Raw genomic sequence first — 18,657 nt, 5'->3', positions numbered from 1 at the left:
AGGCTTCCAATGGAATATGGCACGCTGGACATACACATACAAATGTACCACTGCTGTAATGCTTGAATGATAAAAGGTGGCAGCAACTCATACAGTGGTTTATACAGATAAAAATATACATGTTATCAGGTTCCCAATAGTATTTTAATTCGGTGTGGGTTGGGGAGGTGGGCATGAAACCGTTTCTGTTTCCAAGGGGGGGGGGGCATGATAGAAATAAAAATGAGAACCACTGCTTTAATCAGAGGAATTTCTTTTATTGAAGAACACGGTGTTCCATTTAATACACTGTCAAGTCATATTGGGCCCATAAAACACAGCAAATACACACACATTTACACACACACACACACTATATATACATTAATGCCTTGACTAAGACGACCAGTGATTTCTATGACAATTACAAAAAAAAAAAAATCTAAGCACCCTCGGCCCCTTACAATTATCTACATACTCAAATTCACAGTGGGCCAAAATAAAAAAACTGGGACAAAGTCACGGCCAAATTTTATATTAATAGAAAAATTGACGGCATGTTATCCCTTCTCTCCACATCTGTAATGTAGAATTTTTCATATGGAAACAAAATTTTATAATTTTATTATTTCTCTTTATCTGTAGCCTCTCGAGTTTTCTTTTCATTGTAAATCTTTTTTTCACAGGCCAACAAAAACAACAACAAAAAACAAAACAAAATGTATACGCTATAACATAGCGCATACACTGCTAATACTAGGGGCTATATACTGGTGGGCCAACTCTAGTACACATTTGATATGATTTCATGCAATCACACCAGGGGCCAGATTTGGCCCTCGGGCCTGAGTTTGGCATGTGTGGTCTACAAACAAAAGAAACAAAAATTGTATTTTTCGGGAAATCACCCCTAAAAAATATAGTCTCTTATCATCTGCTAATATACCATAAAGACCTTGAAAGCAACATAACATCACACTGATCGACTAATCGCATCAATTCAAGTAGTCAAGAAACTAAAAAAAATCACTTACAAACAGAGGGTAATAGGAGGCTAATAGTACCAGGGGATAACATGTCAACTGTAGTTGACCGTCTGACATTTACGTACAAAAATATCTGACTGCCAGGAAGGCTTTACACTGAGCTTTAATGTCCTTTGATGTCAGCCATTACACCCTAAAACATCCTTTTCCTCTGAAAACTCTCCTCCAACGTCCTTATTCATTGGCTCTCGGAGCCTCTTCCACTTGTAACACCAACAGACCAGGGAAAACAGATAGGCCGCACAGAATGTTGTGAAATCGTAGTAAGAAAGGATGACAAAAAATCCTACCACAAAAAGGATGCACGCGAGTAGCTTGGCGGTTTGGCTGAGCACGAACATGCTCCACCGTACGAGACCGTGCGACCCTGTCAGCTCCTCAGAGGAGAGGCCTGGATGTCGAACTGTTTCCTGACAGCTGCGGGATCTTCTGTGGATCCCGCAGGTTCCTGGGTTCTTTGGAGAACCGTGACTTTGGGCTAATTTATTCCATGTGGGAAAGAGACAATCTGGACTGAGATTAGCTTTAGATTTGAAATCTGTCGGTAGTTCAGAGACGACTTTTGTTTGATTTAATTTTGTCAGCGACTGGCTGCTTTTCTTACTCGAGGACTTGTCGGTCACCTGGGTTTGTTCCAGGTGTTGGCACAATCTTTGATGCTGATCATTTTCGGATAATCTGTCTGACTTAGCATGTTGCTCAAAATGAAGGTTGCAGGTATGGCTGAAGACCTCATCCCATATTCTTCTGACTATCTCCTCACTAAACCTCTCTACCAACATCTTTACTTTCCACTCGGCCAACTTGGGTTCTATGTCTGTTTCTGTCATGATTGTATCGCTTGAATTCTCTGCAGCTTGTTTGCTCCTCATGGCCTTTGGGCCAAACACCTCCTCCCAAATCCTCCTCAACAAATCTTCACCAAATCGTTCCACCATCTCAGCCTCGGATTTCAACTCTGAGACTTTGGGTTTTACAGTCTTACCTGCCAAGATCGGTACCTTTGTCCCTTCTGGATGCTTTTTGTGTTCAACGGGAAAAACATTCTCAACGTCTGGCGTCAAACCTTGTTCTTCTAATTCAGCTGACGCCTCCCTCATCTCACACTCAGGGGCCTTCATCTCCCATGCTCCTTCTGCTCTCATCTCTGCATCTCCCATTTTTTCATCATCGTGACTCTGACTCTTATCTAGATTGGAAGCGTCTCGCCCTGAATTTGCCAGAACTTCTTTACGGGTGATGTGTGAGCCTGTGTGCTCCCCCTGACCCTTCATTACCCCCTGGGGTGATTCCTCTGTCTTTTCTACCACCTCCAGTGCAGTTGAAAAAATCGCAGAATTTTCCTGTTCCTCCTCATTTGTTCCGCAATTGATCAAACTCTCACTCACTTCTGTCATATTTGAGACTAAGTCAATATCACCTGCCTTTGTTGCGGGTTCAATTCCCTCTGTTTGTGTTGGTTCCTCCACCTCCGCTCGGATTGACCTTGAATGTTTACCTTGCGCTGGCGGATTCATCGACGTGTCTCCCCTCTGAGCACGTCTCTGCGCCTCCGCCGCGAGTGGTGTCATTTCTGATTCTGCACTAATTAGTCTCTTTGAGTCGGGTTTTGTACAGTAGGAATTTTCCACCTGCTCTGCTCCGACTCTCTCCAGATCCTTGTTACCTGATGCCATATCTCTGTTTTCTGTTTCACGCAATTGGAATTCACTTCTCATTACGCGGCTCGCTCTAATATTTTCCTCACAAGTTTGGTTTGGATTGAATTCGTGTGCTGTTCCTGTTCCATTTACGCCTCCCTCATTCTCCAGTAATGGATTTCCTTTCTTCTGGACGGGAATAAATTCCTCACCCTGCGTGTCATTTGCATACCTCTGGGAGCCTCTGGAATCACGCTCCTCTTCACAGGGAAGGCTAAATATCGTCTCCCCTGCACATACTTCATTTTCCATACACTTTGTCATGATATTTTCTTCTGCTCTTTGTCTGGATGTAGAAAAGACAAACCCCTCCCTGCTCTTTGTCCCCTGTCTGATTGTCTCCCTAAATGCCAGCGTGTCAGCCGGCGTATTGTGTGCAGTACCTGTACCCTCCTCGTCTCCACTGGAAGAAAGACCCTCACCTGGTCTTGCTCTCTGTGAGATAACATCAACAGTGCTGGCATTCTGAGATTCTGGCATTGCTGTCATGTCTGTTGTCTTCCACTCCCCTGAGCTTGTGACTAAGTCAGCTGTGTGCACTCTGACAGGCTCATCTTCTCCTGCTCCTTCTGCTGCTCTTATTATTCCCTCTCCCACCTGCTCCCAGAATGCACGCTCTTGACGCTCTGCCGAACTGTCAACACCACCCCTGGACACAGCCGTTGCCCCCTCAGGGCTAAATTCCTGCAAAGTGTCTGTTAGGGAGTTTGTCTGTGACCTTTGAGATGCATCTTGTGTCCCCGCGTTGTCATCCCTTGCCCTGCTGACACGTGCACCTGCTGGCAGCTGGGCCTCGGTGTTCAGGACCACTTTAGACAACGACGCCCTGCATTTGTCGGACAGTGGGTGACATGCCGCCGAGGTCTCTGCCTGTACCAACGCGGGTGCATCCTTCTCCACCTGAAGTCCTGGAAATGCCACACTGCTTGTTATGTTTGGATTGGAGGGAGACACGGAGGTGGCGCTTTGCAGCCATTCTGACTCCGGAACAGTAGAGTGGTCCTTACAGCTGGGCTCGCTGAGAAATGACTGCCACACCTCCAACACTGATGGTTCTTGTTCATTAGCAGCATCTGTCCCCTTGAGAAAACTCTCCCACAAATCACTCACAGACTGATTGTCCTCTGTATTTTCCTTGAACTTGGTTTTAGCATCTTTATCCCAAATGTCCTGTTTATCGTTGTAGTCCAGCGTCAGCAGTGGAATCTGATGGTAGGTGAGAACCTGTTGACTGTTGTTTGCCTTCTTGTGGAGACTAAAGGGAATGCTTGCGGGATGACACCACGGAGTTGGCGTAGGCTGAGACACCTTTTGGCCTGAGGCTGAGTCATGTGAATAGGCCAAAGGTACTTGTCCATTCTGGAGGGAACGATCCTGCACACGGATCAAGCGTGGCATAGGCTGAGACACCTTTTGGCCTGAGGCAGAGTCATGTGAATAGGCCAAAGGTATTTGTCCATTCTGGAGGGAACGAGGGAACGGCACACGGATCAAGCGTGGCGTTCTCTGCCAGCCTTTGACGTTATCCACCTGTAGGAAATGGCAAAGGTCAGGTCAGGTGTTTATGCTCAAAAACTATTTGAAGTGTAAAAGCCTATCGCGCCCTGCGTAGTATTTTGTTAGTCTTGGAGGCTGTTCACTGCTTAATGAGCCACGTGTACAAAAATGTCCACTTTATATAAATAGATTTTCACGTCTCAGTCAGCCGCAGACCCTCGGCCCTGAACCGTTGTTTTGTTTACATTATCAAATGTACTGCAGGTTTACACCCAGCCTTTATTTTTATTTTTAACACTTTACACGTGGGTGATTTTAGCATGTTCTCCGGTGTCGGGTCAGCAGATACATGCCCTTCTGAGTATCACTCGCTGTGCAAGACTGGCATTTATCGCTGGCTCAGTTGGTGTAGGTCCTGTTGGAAGACCCATTTATTCTCCTACTTTATTTTTTACAAATATCTTCTTCAACAGCCGTGGGTAGTTAGGAATAGTTTTTTTGTGTTCAGTTGTACTTTGGATGATTTCTAAGGTCAGTTAGTACTTTGGATGTTCCAAACACCATCACGGCTGCATGATTTCCAAGTATGACGATGCCCAAAATATTGTTACAAGCACTGTGCAACATAAAGTTCTGCCTAACACAGGCCTCTGTAACAAAAGAAACACAAGCATTTCAACCCTCAAAATGAAGTCATGATGAGTTATAAATTGTCATAGTGACAACATGTTGTAGCATCAAGCTAATTGGCAGCCAAATAATTGCTTTTCTACCTTGTTTTTTACTCTTCCAACCTGTAGCTTTTCGAGACGTAGTGGTCAGAAAACTCGAGTGCAGTTAAAGTTTAGGAACAGCAGAAATATAACTTCTGATAAAACAAAGTTCTTACTGAAGTTCTGCGATTTTTGAGGTCATTTGATGACGAGATCTGTGAGCTCACCGTCGCCTTTTCATCAGTCTCCTCATCTTTATAAAGAGTGGGTGCTTCTGCAGTGTTACAGATGAAAAGGTCATGGATTTACAAGCCTTTAGTATGTTCTCCTAAACACACACACACACACATGCACACACAACACACCTGTGGATACTGTTGTGCTACTTGTCTCCTTGGCCTGTTCCTCGGCACTTCCCCTCCTGTGATTCAAAAATGATTGTGATGACGTTAAATACACACAGTACTCATCACACAGTGTTTCTTGTAATAATTACATAAATACTCTTCCTGTAAAGATGCCAAAAAAAAAAATTGGAGCGACGTCAGAGAATAAATAAATATTTCTCTTTTCTTTCCACACTTTGTCCTTGTATGGACACTGCTGTGCAGCCCGAGCTGTCCAAATCTAAAATCCTGCACAATGAACTCTTGTCTGGGACCAAAGACCAAAATAAGCAGGTCTTTGGGGCTTTGCTTTAATTGTAGACCGATGTTTTGGTCATTTATCTTTCTGTCAAACAACACCTAATGATGGAGAAAAAATAAACCCCAATCCATCCTCGTCGTGTAAACATAATATTAGTGGATCTGCACTGACGTCGATTGTTTACATGCCTTCAGCTGAGGCATGTTTAAAATAAAAGGTTACATTGTCAGACTCTGTCACCTGTTAGCTTTGAGGCAGCTCCTCTTGCTCCTGTGGCTGATAATCTCCTCAAACCCCACACTCCCCTGCTCTTTCACCTGAGCCTTTTGGTGGCAGAACAGCACATAGTTCATTTTGTTGTTGTTGGCCCAGAATGTGCCTAGTGACGTCTCGTAACGCAGACAGAAATCCACTCTAGTGCCCTCTTTTGCGAAGGGAGGGATCAGCGTGTACCTGAAAGTGAACCTGTCTGTTTTCCTGTCACTGGATCCGGGCACGTACTCCGCCAACAGGTCAAAGTAGCTCTTCCAGCGGTCCAGGCTGATCCGTGCATACACAGACTTATTGTAGCAGAGGTTGACCACCCTGATGATGCCACGCAGCGTGGTGGTCCCTGGGAGGAACTGGAAGCTCTCCAGCTCGACCATCTGTGTCTTCAGCTTCTGGTCCAGCTCCTCCTGGGATGAAGGGACTGTAAACAGACAGGAGATGTAGAACTCCTCTAAAGCCAAGCCTGCTTCCGTCTCTGGTGGCTCAATCACCGGCAGCTCTGCCACCTCTACATTGTCAAACTCCTTCACTGACACCAAGTTCAGACCAAATGCATCAGCAAATGACACCTTCCTACGAACAAACGGTGGAGGCTCTGGTTCTGGTTCTGAGTCCTCGTCCGTTTCCTCATCTGTGCTGGAGCCCGAGGCCGACAGAGCCTGTGTTCCTTCCACTTCCTGTTTCCCCCTTTTCTCTCCCTCTTCTCTTACAAAGACCCCGTCGTCTGTCAGGGTTTGCACATACAGAGCCTCCATATTTGTGCGGTCGGACAGAGAGACAGCTGTCTGTGTGGCTGTGACGGCGGCTCAGACCAGAGTGTCTGCGGCCTGTAGCGGTGGTGCTACTGTAGAAGGGAGAGCGCTCAGAGGACGTGACTTGACAGATGGAGTTGGGTTACAGCTGAACACTGTGAGCCAGCACTATAAATAGGATGCATATAACTAGACCGTGCCTGGTTGTAATCCTGTCCCCACAATATGTTTGTTGTTCAAAAGAAAGAGATTAAAAAAATTGGCTTTTACAGAAAGGAATGGACCTAAAGATGGGGTGCGTGGCCCATACCTGCCAAAATTGTGATGGGAAGACAAAAACTCTAGAAACAAAGACTTAAAAACATACAGTATTGAATATAAATTATTCAATTGAGGAATATTTGGCTACTGGAGATTCTCACCGTAGCAGAGGAAGGTGAGGAACTAGGAACTGGAATGTTGTTTAATTTTTTTAACATAGCCGTCTGGTCAGTATCTTTCTGTCCATTGGCCTTTCACACATCTGTAAAACAATTATTTTTCCCGCCTGTGTCATGTGTCTTTCCTAATGTAAAATGTACATTTTTTCCTATTGGTTGGGAATTAAAGGCTCAAACTCATTAGCAATTAGCATTTAGCATTTTGTTTTGCTTGCTTTTGGGTCAATGTCAATGAAACCAGAGTACTTTAGGTATACTACCAGCCCAGGTATACTGTACTGTACTAGTAGGATGTTAAGAACGAGGTGTAAATTTCAAGCTTAAACTAAAGGGCAAATCTGGAAAAAATAAGCAAATTTACAACAACTTCCGTTCCTCCAAATGTTTATTAAGAAAATATTTCTTTCTAAAAAAAAAAACCAACAACATGTTCACATCTCATCCTTTGTGCTTTAGGATTCCTACGCTGACGACTACATGTCATGTGGAATCCACAGAAGAAGAAAAAAGGTCTCTACATTTAGATCAACATCGTGACAAAAAAAATTGCGCTCTTACGGACAATTATATCATTGACAAAAAACATGATCTTCCCTTTTAGGTTCACTGCATTTTGGACAAGAAGAATGAAAGTTATTGTGTTCGTATAAGGCCAGCGGCTCCTGTGTGCACACAGCAGCGTCTCAGGTAGGAAGTTTAATTTAACCAGTCCTTGATATGCAGTGTAACCCAAACCTCAGAATCCAATAAAGATTGTAAACAGACTGAGGAGCTTGTCATATGATCTCTCACAGGAGCAGCTTTTGGCCCTCAAAAGATTCTTTGTTGGGATTTTTGCAGCCCAAATATTTCCTCCTTTTGACTTTAATGGCCGCTTTGAGGTAGGAGTTGTCGATTGGAGGCTTTGGGAAAGGAGCCAACGATACGTCATCAGTAAGGTAACGTTTTCAACACGACACGCTAAATAAAGAAAAAACTGACAAACTTCAAGAGAGAAAAAGACAGAGTAAAATGTCTGTCTTTCAGAGAAGAAAATGGACATGTCTGTTGAGTATCAGTAGATGGCACTATATCACCAAAGTTGGTCTCAATTGCTTCCCAAATTAGAGAAATCAATTTGCATTTTTCTTCTCGCACCTTTACTGTGACAATGACGTCATATATTGATATTAACATATGAAAAAAATATAAATTTGTTAAGTACAAAAGACAATTCCAGGCTGTTTACAGTCACATGCCTCCGCTTTAAACTTGGAGCTACAGCATTGCCATTAAGAATCAGTAGGTGGCAGCAAACAACCACTATTCGCTCCAACTGTTTTTTATACTCAATATTACAATACAGATGTTTTACCATGCTAATATTTAATGTTTTTTTATTCAGTTTAGTATTATTTAAATTTGAGTATGTTTTAAATAACACAACATTTGAAACAATGCACCGGGCGTAAGTATTTGACTGAAACATTCGAACGATATTTATCAAATTATCATATCATTTCATAAAGTAATTACAATTCATAAAAAGTATATATTTAACAAACAGGATACATTTTCAAGTTTCAGGCTTTCTATTATTTTCGGTGTTGATAAATAATTTTACACAATTATACGCAAAAATATTTTAAATGTGTTTATTGTTTATGGGCGTTTATTTACGAATTCAACACAAAGCGATAACTTCACACTGTGTGACATTAAGCTCAGTTTCAGGAGTTCTCATTCTTAAATCACTTTTTCCTGATCTGGGTAAGAAAACAAATAACGCAATTTATGCAAGAATGGAAATGTTGACAACAGAGGAAATGATTCGTGATAGACTTCTGGCGTTTGGTGCATTTTCACACAGAAAAAAAAAACCCCGCTCCACCCTTTTGTTTTCTCTAGTTGATGATAATCTGATCATTCATTTCTTGACCGTGAACGCCTCAGCAGTGTAAAAGAAACGGGAAAATACACAGTGGGTGGAAGAAAGCTAATCTTTCAAGCGGTGGAAGTGGTCGAATTTACAGTTATGTTACTAATAGTCTTCAAAATGTTTCTAAAGGATAATATTGAGAATCTCAATTTAGGGAACAATATTTGTGTCTGATAATTTATATAAAAACATACTCTCTATAATTTTTGTCTTATTTAAATTATTCACTGTATAGGACATTAATGCGCGTAGTTTTTAATATATGAATCAAATGTAAAAGGTGCTGAATGTACGATCATTGAATACAAATATCATAGAAATGCAGGTGCTGATGGTCGGAGTATTTTGGACCTAATTGGGGAAATGTTTGGTTTTAAGCGTATGCAGGTGTGTTTAATTGATAATTAGTATGTAAACACTTCCAAAGGATATTTTTTTCAACTAGGAATTCTAGTAGTTGAATTTGGTGTTGATGCGATGAACTGCTGCGGTTAGACTACGTTTGACCTAATCGGAATTTGTGACAATTTGTTTTTTTTTCATTGCACCGTTCCCTTTTTATATTTTTGTTAAATTATTTTTATTTGCATGAAATACAGGTATTGTTGTTTTCTGATACTGGGAAAATACTTTTCCGACCTGCACACTAATTTCTCTCCCTCGGATTTGGACTCGATACCGGCGAGTTTACAGCTCCATTCCCCGACAATAACGATGCCTAACTTGCGCCTGAGCTTGGTCTACCGTGTGGACGCCGCCGATAAAATAGCGGAACCTGGAAATGTTTTTTTTTTTTAAACGCAGGAAAACTAAGTTCTACAAACACTTTTATCGTTGTTTACATAACAGGTGGCCCTGGCCTGAAGTCGCACGGGGTCGCAGTACGCCCAAAAATAACAACACCACCTCCGCGCACAAGCAAGTGCCTCCCCTGGGGTAGGAGTGGAGTGGTGGTGGTGGTGGTGGTGGTGCGTGTGGGGGGTTCTAGTCCCAAATATACTTGCTTGCTTGCCAGCATACAGCTTGATGTGTGTTTGAATCGTAACGAGTCAAAAAAAGAGAAAAGAAAAAAATAAGCGGCTTCTTCCTGGCATTGCGCGTCATTCAATCGGGGCTCGGTTGTACTGCTTTTCCCTCTATTGCATTAGTAATAACAGCAGCGTTGACGGACGACAGCAAGAGAGATAGAGAGAGAGAGGGAGAGAGAAAGAGAGAGAGAGAGAGAGGCAGAGTGTGTATGTGTGTGTCTCCGACAGCGGTGCCCAGCGGAGGAATATTTGAGCTTTTTATTTACTCTGCTGCTTGTTGTTCGTTTTTCTCTGCGTTATGGTGAACTTGGGCAGTCACGTGTGAACAGCTCTACAAGTCCAGAGGACGGCGACTTCTCACCTGGCGTGTCCCTTTGACTTTTTTGCCGTAAAGGGAGCTATATAAATATACCTGCCGTTTTTGTTATCCACCTCCTTCTGGTAAGTTTTTTTTTCTTCCCCCAAAGCCCTAAGAGCTTATTTCTCTGTCTGCGTACTCACTTTTGTGTGATACTCCGCTCCTCTGTCTGTCCACTGCACTTGAATTAGGAAGTGACCACAGCATCGGCCGAAAAACTTTCGTCACCGTCTCCATTGTAGTCCAGCGCTTTTCAACTGTTCAGCCGCGAATTTATTTAACGTCGAATTCCTGTCATTTTAAACGGCTGTCTGAAATATGGCACGGTCAGGGTAACGGTTGTTATTCGGCTTTTTTTTTTTGTAACTGGTGTGTCGGTCTACGGACAAAAGAGTTCCAGGCGAATTTAACGGCAATGACTTTACAAAAACAAAAAACAAACAAAAAAAAAAAAACACCCTCCACACAGGTTGTTATTAAAATACGGCTTGAAAATTTCCTTATTGTGACTAGGGCATTAAAAAAGATAAAAAAATATAATTTTTTTAATTATATGCTAAAAATATGCTAAATTTAAATCATAATGACGTGTGTTAAACATACTATTTGACTATAACGTGTGTCTCTGTATTTACCGTCTAGTTGTGTATTTACGTTACTTAAAACTGATTTACGGCTGTAATTTATTGATTCAGGAGGAATCGTCACAAATTACACATTTTGTCAGCTTGTCACAGGTATATTATCTAGTGTTTTGCTATAAAATCTTTTCACATCTGTACAAAACAAGGCTTTAAATGTAAGTACGTTTCAATTTTTGACGTTTTTTTCCATTTAAAGTTTTATCAATTTTTTAAAATCGCTTTTATATCAGCCTTGTGGATTTATGACATTTGAAAAAAATATATTTGGGATTTTTTCCTTATTTATAAGCTCTGTCTTCTACAGTACTGTCAACTAAATTAAAATATATATTGCAATTCATATTCAACTATTGTTGATAATTTACAGCTGAATCTCTGTAATTGGCATCCATGATTATCATCAGTCAACGCTCTTACCGTTCTGGCATGCTCCATTTTTAATGTCCAGAAACAAATACAGTCCCTGGTGGCAGTATCCTTGTGATATACAATAAATTAAACTTAATTAGAATTAGCACTAAAAACCATCTTATTTCCTGACTTAACACATACTGCCCCTGTCACTGTCCCCTTTGAAATCACCGTAGTCTCTCAAAAAAAAAAAAAAAAAAAATCAATAAATGTTACTTTGTTTCTGTGAAGATAGCTAACAGTGTAGTGGGAGCTACTGAACTCTCCAGGCCTGTCCACTGATCAGCTTTCACCCCTGGATTAGCTGCACCGACCCTCTCTGTTCAAGCCGCAGGGTGCACAGGTGTTCCCTCCTCAGTTATGCAGGTGTGGGCCAGTTCCCCCCTCACTCAGTAGCTCTTACTCTTCAAAGGCCAGACGGCAATAAATGCCCCCAGTGAAATATGTCAGCGGCAATGCACAATCAAGCCCTTTGTGGAGGCGGCCCAGTAATCATTTTTTAAAGCGCGCTTAAAACAGTCAGTGGTCTCATGTTTACTTGTTGTCAGGGTAGATAGTACGGTAAGTAAGGTCAACATTCTTGCTTCAGCAATGAGAAAGAGATGGAAACGGACGTGCAATTAGTCTGCCTGGAAGACTGACCGTCGTTGGGAGCGGTGCACTTATTACTCTGACTCTCCCCACTCTGCATCCATTTTTTGATTGCTACATTTATCATCGGGCGGTCATGCTCTACATTATGGTAATAGGAAAATGAATGTCCTCCACAGGATTAATGTGTATACCCTGTCATACGTTTCAATCATTTATCAAAATTAAGATTCAGCTTTCAGCTCAATGAGCACTGGTTGATGCATGGTTTTTATCCCAGATGTGGAAGTTGTTGCTCTCCCCGTAGCTGAAAGGGGCAGAAATGCTTTGTGTTTAGAATTCTCAGGGTCCTATGAGAAGTTTTTGTGCATTGCAGGGGATTCACAAAAGACAATATGGGCCACATGCAAATGAATACATCCTGTAAACTTCAGAAAAATGAGTATTTATCAGGTCTTGAGACACCCCAGTTAGGAAACCCGCAATGTCCCCAATACTTGTTGTTTAGAAAAAGAGCGTGCAGTGATGCTCAGCATCTCGCAGTCTATTAGATCTCAGTTCATCTACATAACCTGAACATACTGTACTGGTCTAGTGCTAACCTGGATTTCTTGTCTAAGGCAATTAAATGGCAAATGTCCAGGTTTTATTCCCGTCAACTTCGTAGAAATGTTTCCATGACAACCTCCATGCAAGTTAAAGCAACCAGAAGTGATCAAGTCCCCCCCTCCACCCCTTCTATTCCCTCCCTTCTCTCCCCTTGCTCTCAGTCCATTTTCCTCCCCCAAGTAAGAATGGAATTTGTGTTGACAGTTTTGGCCTTTAATGGCACTTTTGTGCCGCGCAAAAGTATTTGTTTACCAGGATCATATGCTGCGAGCTGTCAGCTTTGGAAAGATTGACTTCTTGAGATAAAAGAGTGTATTACATGCTTAAGAGGCCACCCTTTTGCACTGTAATTATCCACATCAGGGTAATGATGTTTTGTGTGCCCCAGTTACTAAGAGTCTTGAGACAGCTTAGACTTTTTTAGTTACGCTTTGGGTCACTTCTGAAGCCCGACGGTCGTAAGCAAGAAACATTGTGACTTGTTGGCCAGAGAAAGCTGTGCAGGGTGGGGTCAGGAGATGAGGATTAGAAGGGAGATTGCAGGGTGTCCACATAAGGGGAGTTAAGAATTATCTGAAGAAAAAAGTCACTTTAAGTCATTTACTTGATTTGATTATGGTCATTGTTTTGCAGGGCAAATAGCTGCATCCTGTGCTTTGTGAAAGGTTAAATATGCACAAAATTTCAGGTTACTGTTTGAAACACACATGATGTAGTTTCCTCTTCTTCCTCTGTAGAGGGTGCATTATAAATACTTTGCTATATGGAGACATGTATGGGTTTTTGTTTGCTTTACATAAATTTGATCTTGTAACGTATTATCTCGACAAAATGTAAATACACCTTGTATTGATTTGTTGACCTAAAAGTTAAAATGTTACAACTCATTCTTGTTTAGATAATTAAAAAAAATTAAAATGTTACAACTCATTCTTGTTTAAAAAAAAAAGTAACCTCCAATAGTCAGCTGTTTTTCCTAAACTGGTGCTTTTAGCATGTTTTTTTTTTTTTCGTAATACTGCCACCTACCACGTCAGTGATTTAGTTCACCTAGTTCGATTTTAGACTTCTTCTTGTCTGCATCTCCATACATTTTGGAAACAGTGAATTTGTTAACTTGTATGTCTGGAGATTTTTATACGCTGTTCCTTTAAAGTCAATACATAAGGTTTTATGATTCTATAATTGAGTGGGGGGAAAAAATCATTGTGGTCATGTGTTTACAGAGAACTAATCGTATAAGAGTCAAAATATGATGCGGTGATTGTTTTGCAGATTTTCGATTTAAACCTCATTATACCTCCCTGTAGTGATTCAAAAGCCACAAACGAATTACACAACTCTGATGAGACAAAAATTGCAGCTTTTGGACGTCGCTCATAACCTCACAGTGTGTGCAGTTGTGAAACAGAGAGGGACTTTTGTGCCTTGTAATAAACAAACCTCTGGTTTGGTTGTACATTATATCTCACTAAACTATGTCAAACTACTCATATGTTTTTGTAGACTTTGTAATTTACCAGCATTTGGCAGCATTAGCTTTTGGATTTGACTGTCTTAATTTTAGCTGTAACTTGAAACTGCTATTACCTTGGACCCTTATTTTGTTTTTTTTGACACAAGCTGACCAGGCATTGTGACAAAACTACAGTACAGCATGCAGTCATGCTGTACAGCAGCCACAGGCGGTGGGGCTGTAGCTCTCTGTGTGTTGTCATTAATCTACAAAGCAAGATTAGAATTGCATGTATGCTTTGTGGTCAGCATAGTGTGAATGCACTGCAGCTTCTATTAGTGTTATTGATTTAAAAAAAACAAACAACAAAAACATGGTGTTCATAGTGCACTCAGCTGCCAAGTTGTCACTTGTAAGCATACAGGCATGCCAATAAATTTTGCATTTATAAAAAAAAAGTAACAGTTTAAAAAGGCTTTCCAGTAATGCTGTAAAAGTCAGAGAGATTATGTGCGATGTTTGAATTACATGTCTGGTTTTTATTTTACAATCTTCATAAATGTTTATTTTTAATTTGCCTCAGACAACTTTGTCAGTGTTGTAGTGCAGACATTTGTTTGGTTCAAGTCGGGATGCTGATGAATGGACAGTGACCCAGACCTAGAAAGACCTCTTCATTTTACACTGAAAGACAAAAGAAAATAAGAAATGTTTGTTCCAAACATGTACAAAAAAACACAAGTGGGGCATGACAATAACAGATTTTGACAGGCACATTAGGCTGCTGAAAGAGCATCCAGCTCGAGGCTGGGGGCATATGGCTCTACCTTCTGCTGGCGTAGCACAGGACCAAGTCATAGCGCTCACGCAGGGTCACAACTGTCTCAGGTTTGTTCCTTCTGTCTCACTCATCTAAATAAAAATAAAGAGGAGGCAAAACAAAAAGGGGGGTTGCGTGATGTTAGTTTACCTTTGTCCTTTAGTACATGACAAATAGATATATCTTGAGACAAACCAAGACAACATTTGGTCGAATGCAAAAGGGAGACAATTGACATTTAGACTAATGAATGGCTTGTGTGTTTGTTTTATAGTCACTAACCCCTAACTACAACATTTGTGGTCTACATTGAGATGCGATTGGCATAAATCCTTACAGCAGATATCTTTTTACAAGCAAGTAAAGTGTAGTGATTTTGGCTTCTTGCAACATCCAGAAAGCCAAGCCTGTACTCATAGATCTGGGTCCCTAAACCGCTCTAAACAATAGCCTTGTCACCACATTGGTTCGGTAACACTTTCTCCTCAGTAGTACAGAGAGGATGGAGTTGGACAGTGTTTAGGGTGACGCAGGGCTTTGGTCTGAAGACGGCAGATCGCTAGAAGGGTAATTACAGGCTACTGTACGGCTCTGTGGATTTTTGCTGGATCACAGCTATAGGCCTAGAAATCCAACCTCCATTACTGTTCTCAGGGAACCAAACAAAACTGACCCAACATATGGACTTAGTAAAACAATGGTTTATTTTTATAATATTTTGATGAGTGGGTTTTAATTTAGATTGTCACTTCTGGCAGGGAGCCAGGCAGATGGTACAGCCCTGTAGCTTATCACGTCCTAAAAACCTTCAGGCAGTTGTTGATCATAAACTTATACCTTTCTTGCATGATTTTGTTTTTGTTCTCTGCCATTTCCCTTTTTAACATAGGTTGAGTGCATGGCAATCAAACCTGTTACAACACCTGTTTCTGCATATGCAAATCCGTTGTTTTGTCAATCCATTAGGCATGCCAAAAGGACAAAGGTCCCTTGTGGATGCAAATGTGACTGGCATTGGGCCCAGTTGGCATGCTACAAAGCAGAAAGATGCTCCGGGCAGAGAAGAGGAGGGACGAGGAGTGTCTCCTCTGAAAGGATGGAGCCATTGGATGCCTTCACATTACATCCTACTGTAATCTGGATGCCCTCCCAAAATTCGAAGTCGAGGGCTTCTTGAATTTCAGGAGGTGTTAACACCCTCAATTATGTGTCTTTATCTCCGCTGCAAAGAGTATCTGGAAGTCAATCAAAAAGGACAAACCCAGTAGCTGACAAACTAGCAAACACGTGTCTGGCACACGTCAAACACCTCCCCTGCCAGCCCCCCCCCCCCCCCCCCCCCAACCATCCAACTCCTCCCTTCATCATATGGTGCTGCCCCGTAGCTCACGCCTCTTAACCACATGTGCCAGTGCCGAGCATGCTCTTGCTGCAGGGCTAATTGTTCACTGGTACACTGCATGCTTGTTGGTGGGGGTCTCCCATTTGTATAGACACTCTGCACTAAAGCAGGATGGTGGCAGTGCTGCTGATGGGAGTGTGGGGGGGGGGGGGAGGTTACAGATCATGATCTTTACACACAGTTTATTTTTACCACACAAGTGCAAAGATTGTCGGTTGTAATCCACCCTGTGTACTCAGAGCTACAAATGCATCATGAAATTGCGGGTTATTGCTGGAGCGTAATGCAAGGCTCTGTTTGAGATTAACAACAATGTTTCCAGACGTGAAACAATAATAAGAATGGCAGCACAATCTGTTTTTCATTCCAGTGTTTGGCCATCCCCAAGAATCCCCCACCCCCACCCCACCCTCCTGTATGATTTCTGAGTTGATCTGCTGTTATAAGTATCTCGGACTCAAGTGAGCCACTTTAATTGATCTGTGTTTAGACTCATATAATCTATTGTATCTCCTCCAGTCAAGTGCTATTGTAGTGTCGTTATGGGGTTTTGCCCGAGCTTAGACTTGGGGCAGATTGCTTGAGAAAAGTGCTAGACTATGTGCTAAGCTAATGTCAATTGTTATGGGGTTTTGCCCGAGCTTAGAGCTTCTGATAACTTAGGGTTCTGCTGCCTTTTCTTTTCATGGGACACCTTTAATTCACCGTCCCCCTCTATTCTCAATCACTCCCCCTGGTAGGTGTAATTTGTAGATGGTCTCCTCAGCACATCGACAGCATTATGAGCAAGCTGCAGAAGCCCCCTGTGATATGGGAAAGTTCATTAGAGATGGGCCTTTGATGGGCAGCCTTTTAATGTGACTACCAGTTTTCTTTTTTCAAATACCTTGATGTAGAAGCTTAAGAACGCATTGTGCAGTAAGCCCTCCTTTTGATGCGACTTATTTAGATCTGCATAGTAAATCAGGGGGAGTAAATAACCAGCCAGCAGATGGAAGCAAGGAGATAAGGCAGCGGTGAACAATCGCATTTGTATTTTGTTATGATGTTGACAGCAGCTAAAATTCACTAATCTAGAGGCACTGATCTGCATTTCAAAGAAATCTCATTTAGCAGTGTGGAGGATAAAGTTCCTCTCATTGTGTCTATTTTATTGCATTCTTCACTAATTTATCTGCCCACAGATTTAACGTGCAGGGCTCGCTTGTAGGAGGCGGTATCCGCACGTTGCACAGGGGGTCTTAAATACTGTGAAAGCGGTTACGTCTAGACTGTGAGCCGAGGGTAATTACACGTCTGACCATGAATAGAATGAGTTTGAAGACTCGTCTTTCTTCGGGCAGGCCTGAATTGCTCGACTTACACTGATAAGGATGCATTTGGTCCCCACAGACATATTCCCGGTGACTTTTCATAATGCTCCTCCTTCTCCAACACCGAAGATGGTATTTACTTTAAAGATAAAGTTATTGTGTACAGTAATCTGACTTGTTAGCATAATGTCCCCTTTCATCCTAGCACCCTCCTTTTTCTGCAGTGTGGTGGTATTTGTGGTCCAGGTCTTAAATAGTTTATCTTGACTTAGTGTGCGAGTGCTTTATGTAAATATCCGCCTACATATTATTAGGGCCTTCATGAATACTTGAATGCATTTGCCGTATTTATAAGTTGATAGAATTTACCGATGGTTTCACATTTGGATTGAAGGTATATGTATGTGGTATTTGTAAAACCCAACCAACTGGAGGTTACACAGACTAATGGCTTTCCTAATGCCTTTCCAGTGAATAATACATAACATCTGTGAACCCCAGAGGTAGTGTGATCTTGAGGTCTGTTTACTTGAAAATACATTTGATATTTAGGGTAATTAAGTTAAACTTTTTTTAGCTTATTTAATTTAAAACTGACAACAGACATCTTTAAAATTATTTCAAAAATAAAGGAACATTTTGAAGGACGGGGAAGTTTTTGTTTTTTCAGTGACAAACATATTACTATAATTTAAAAGTTGGAAGAAACAGGGCCTAGAAGTTCCTCTCTTGGCAGGTTTGTCACCTAACACTGTCTTTATTTTATCTTTTTGTGGAAACTGTTTTAAGTTCTCTGATTAGAACTGTACTGTGGTCAGAAAAGTCTATATTTTAGCTTCTTGTGATAATTAGAACTGTACTGTGGTCAGAAAAGTTTATATTTTAGCTTCTTGTGATGTAAAACGGACCTTGGATTCTGACATAAAAATGACAACGGTGCCAACATTTGTGAGGCGTACGGAGCCAGAATATTAAAAATGACTGTAGAAGGCAACGTTGTCAAATTGATGTTTTCTCCTTGGACCTTTTAGGGGTTAACGGCAGAACAATGTGTCAGCAGGA

At 41.6% G+C, this 18,657-nt stretch overlaps 2 protein-coding genes across 6 annotated transcripts in view; one reads left to right on the top strand and one right to left on the bottom strand.

Moving 5' to 3' along the window:
• Positions 1-745: 745 nt before the first annotated feature.
• Positions 746-7,368, bottom strand: ppp1r3aa (protein phosphatase 1, regulatory subunit 3Aa). The gene is made up of 5 exons (XM_017034489.2): positions 5,824-7,368; positions 5,301-5,356; positions 5,112-5,209; positions 4,136-4,255; positions 746-4,033 (listed from the first exon to the last, which is right to left on the bottom strand). Exons 1-5 carry the CDS (start codon positions 6,606-6,608, stop codon positions 1,145-1,147), a joined length of 3,948 nt encoding a protein of 1,315 aa, XP_016889978.1. The 5' UTR covers positions 6,609-7,368; the 3' UTR covers positions 746-1,144.
• Positions 7,369-7,629: 261 nt separating this feature from the next.
• The window catches only part of foxp2 (forkhead box P2), a 107,380-nt gene continuing 96,352 nt past the window's right edge, over positions 7,630-18,657 (top strand). For 4 of the 5 annotated variants that reach the window (XM_025057162.1, XM_025057164.1, XM_008315831.3 and 1 more), the window contains exon 1: positions 9,923-10,432. The gene's annotated coding sequence lies outside the window, so the exon portion shown is untranslated. Of the gene's footprint in view, positions 7,733-7,839; positions 7,984-9,922; positions 10,433-18,657 lie in introns of those variants that run through there. The other variant, XM_025057163.1, reaches the window with a different exon arrangement.

The sequence above is a fragment of the Cynoglossus semilaevis genome, chromosome 8 (genome assembly GCF_000523025.1).
Source record: "Cynoglossus semilaevis isolate Cse_v1.0 chromosome 8, Cse_v1.0, whole genome shotgun sequence".
NCBI lineage: Eukaryota > Metazoa > Chordata > Actinopteri > Pleuronectiformes > Cynoglossidae > Cynoglossus > Cynoglossus semilaevis.
This window is presented reverse-complemented; position numbering and strand designations above follow the sequence as displayed.

Excerpts from the sequence above, each read along its gene's own strand:
- ppp1r3aa (XM_017034489.2), bottom strand. The coding sequence starts at position 6,608 with ATGGAGGCTCTGTATGTGCAAACCCTGACAGACGACGGGGTCTTTGTA. Across the intron at positions 5,210-5,300 it reads TAGCACAACAGTATCCACAG|AAGCACCCACTCTTTATAAA; the intron begins GTGTGTTGTGTG and ends GTAACACTGCAG. Across the intron at positions 4,034-4,135 it reads ACTCTGCCTCAGGCCAAAAG|GTGTCTCAGCCTACGCCAAC; the intron begins GTGTCTCAGCCT and ends TCAGGCCAAAAG.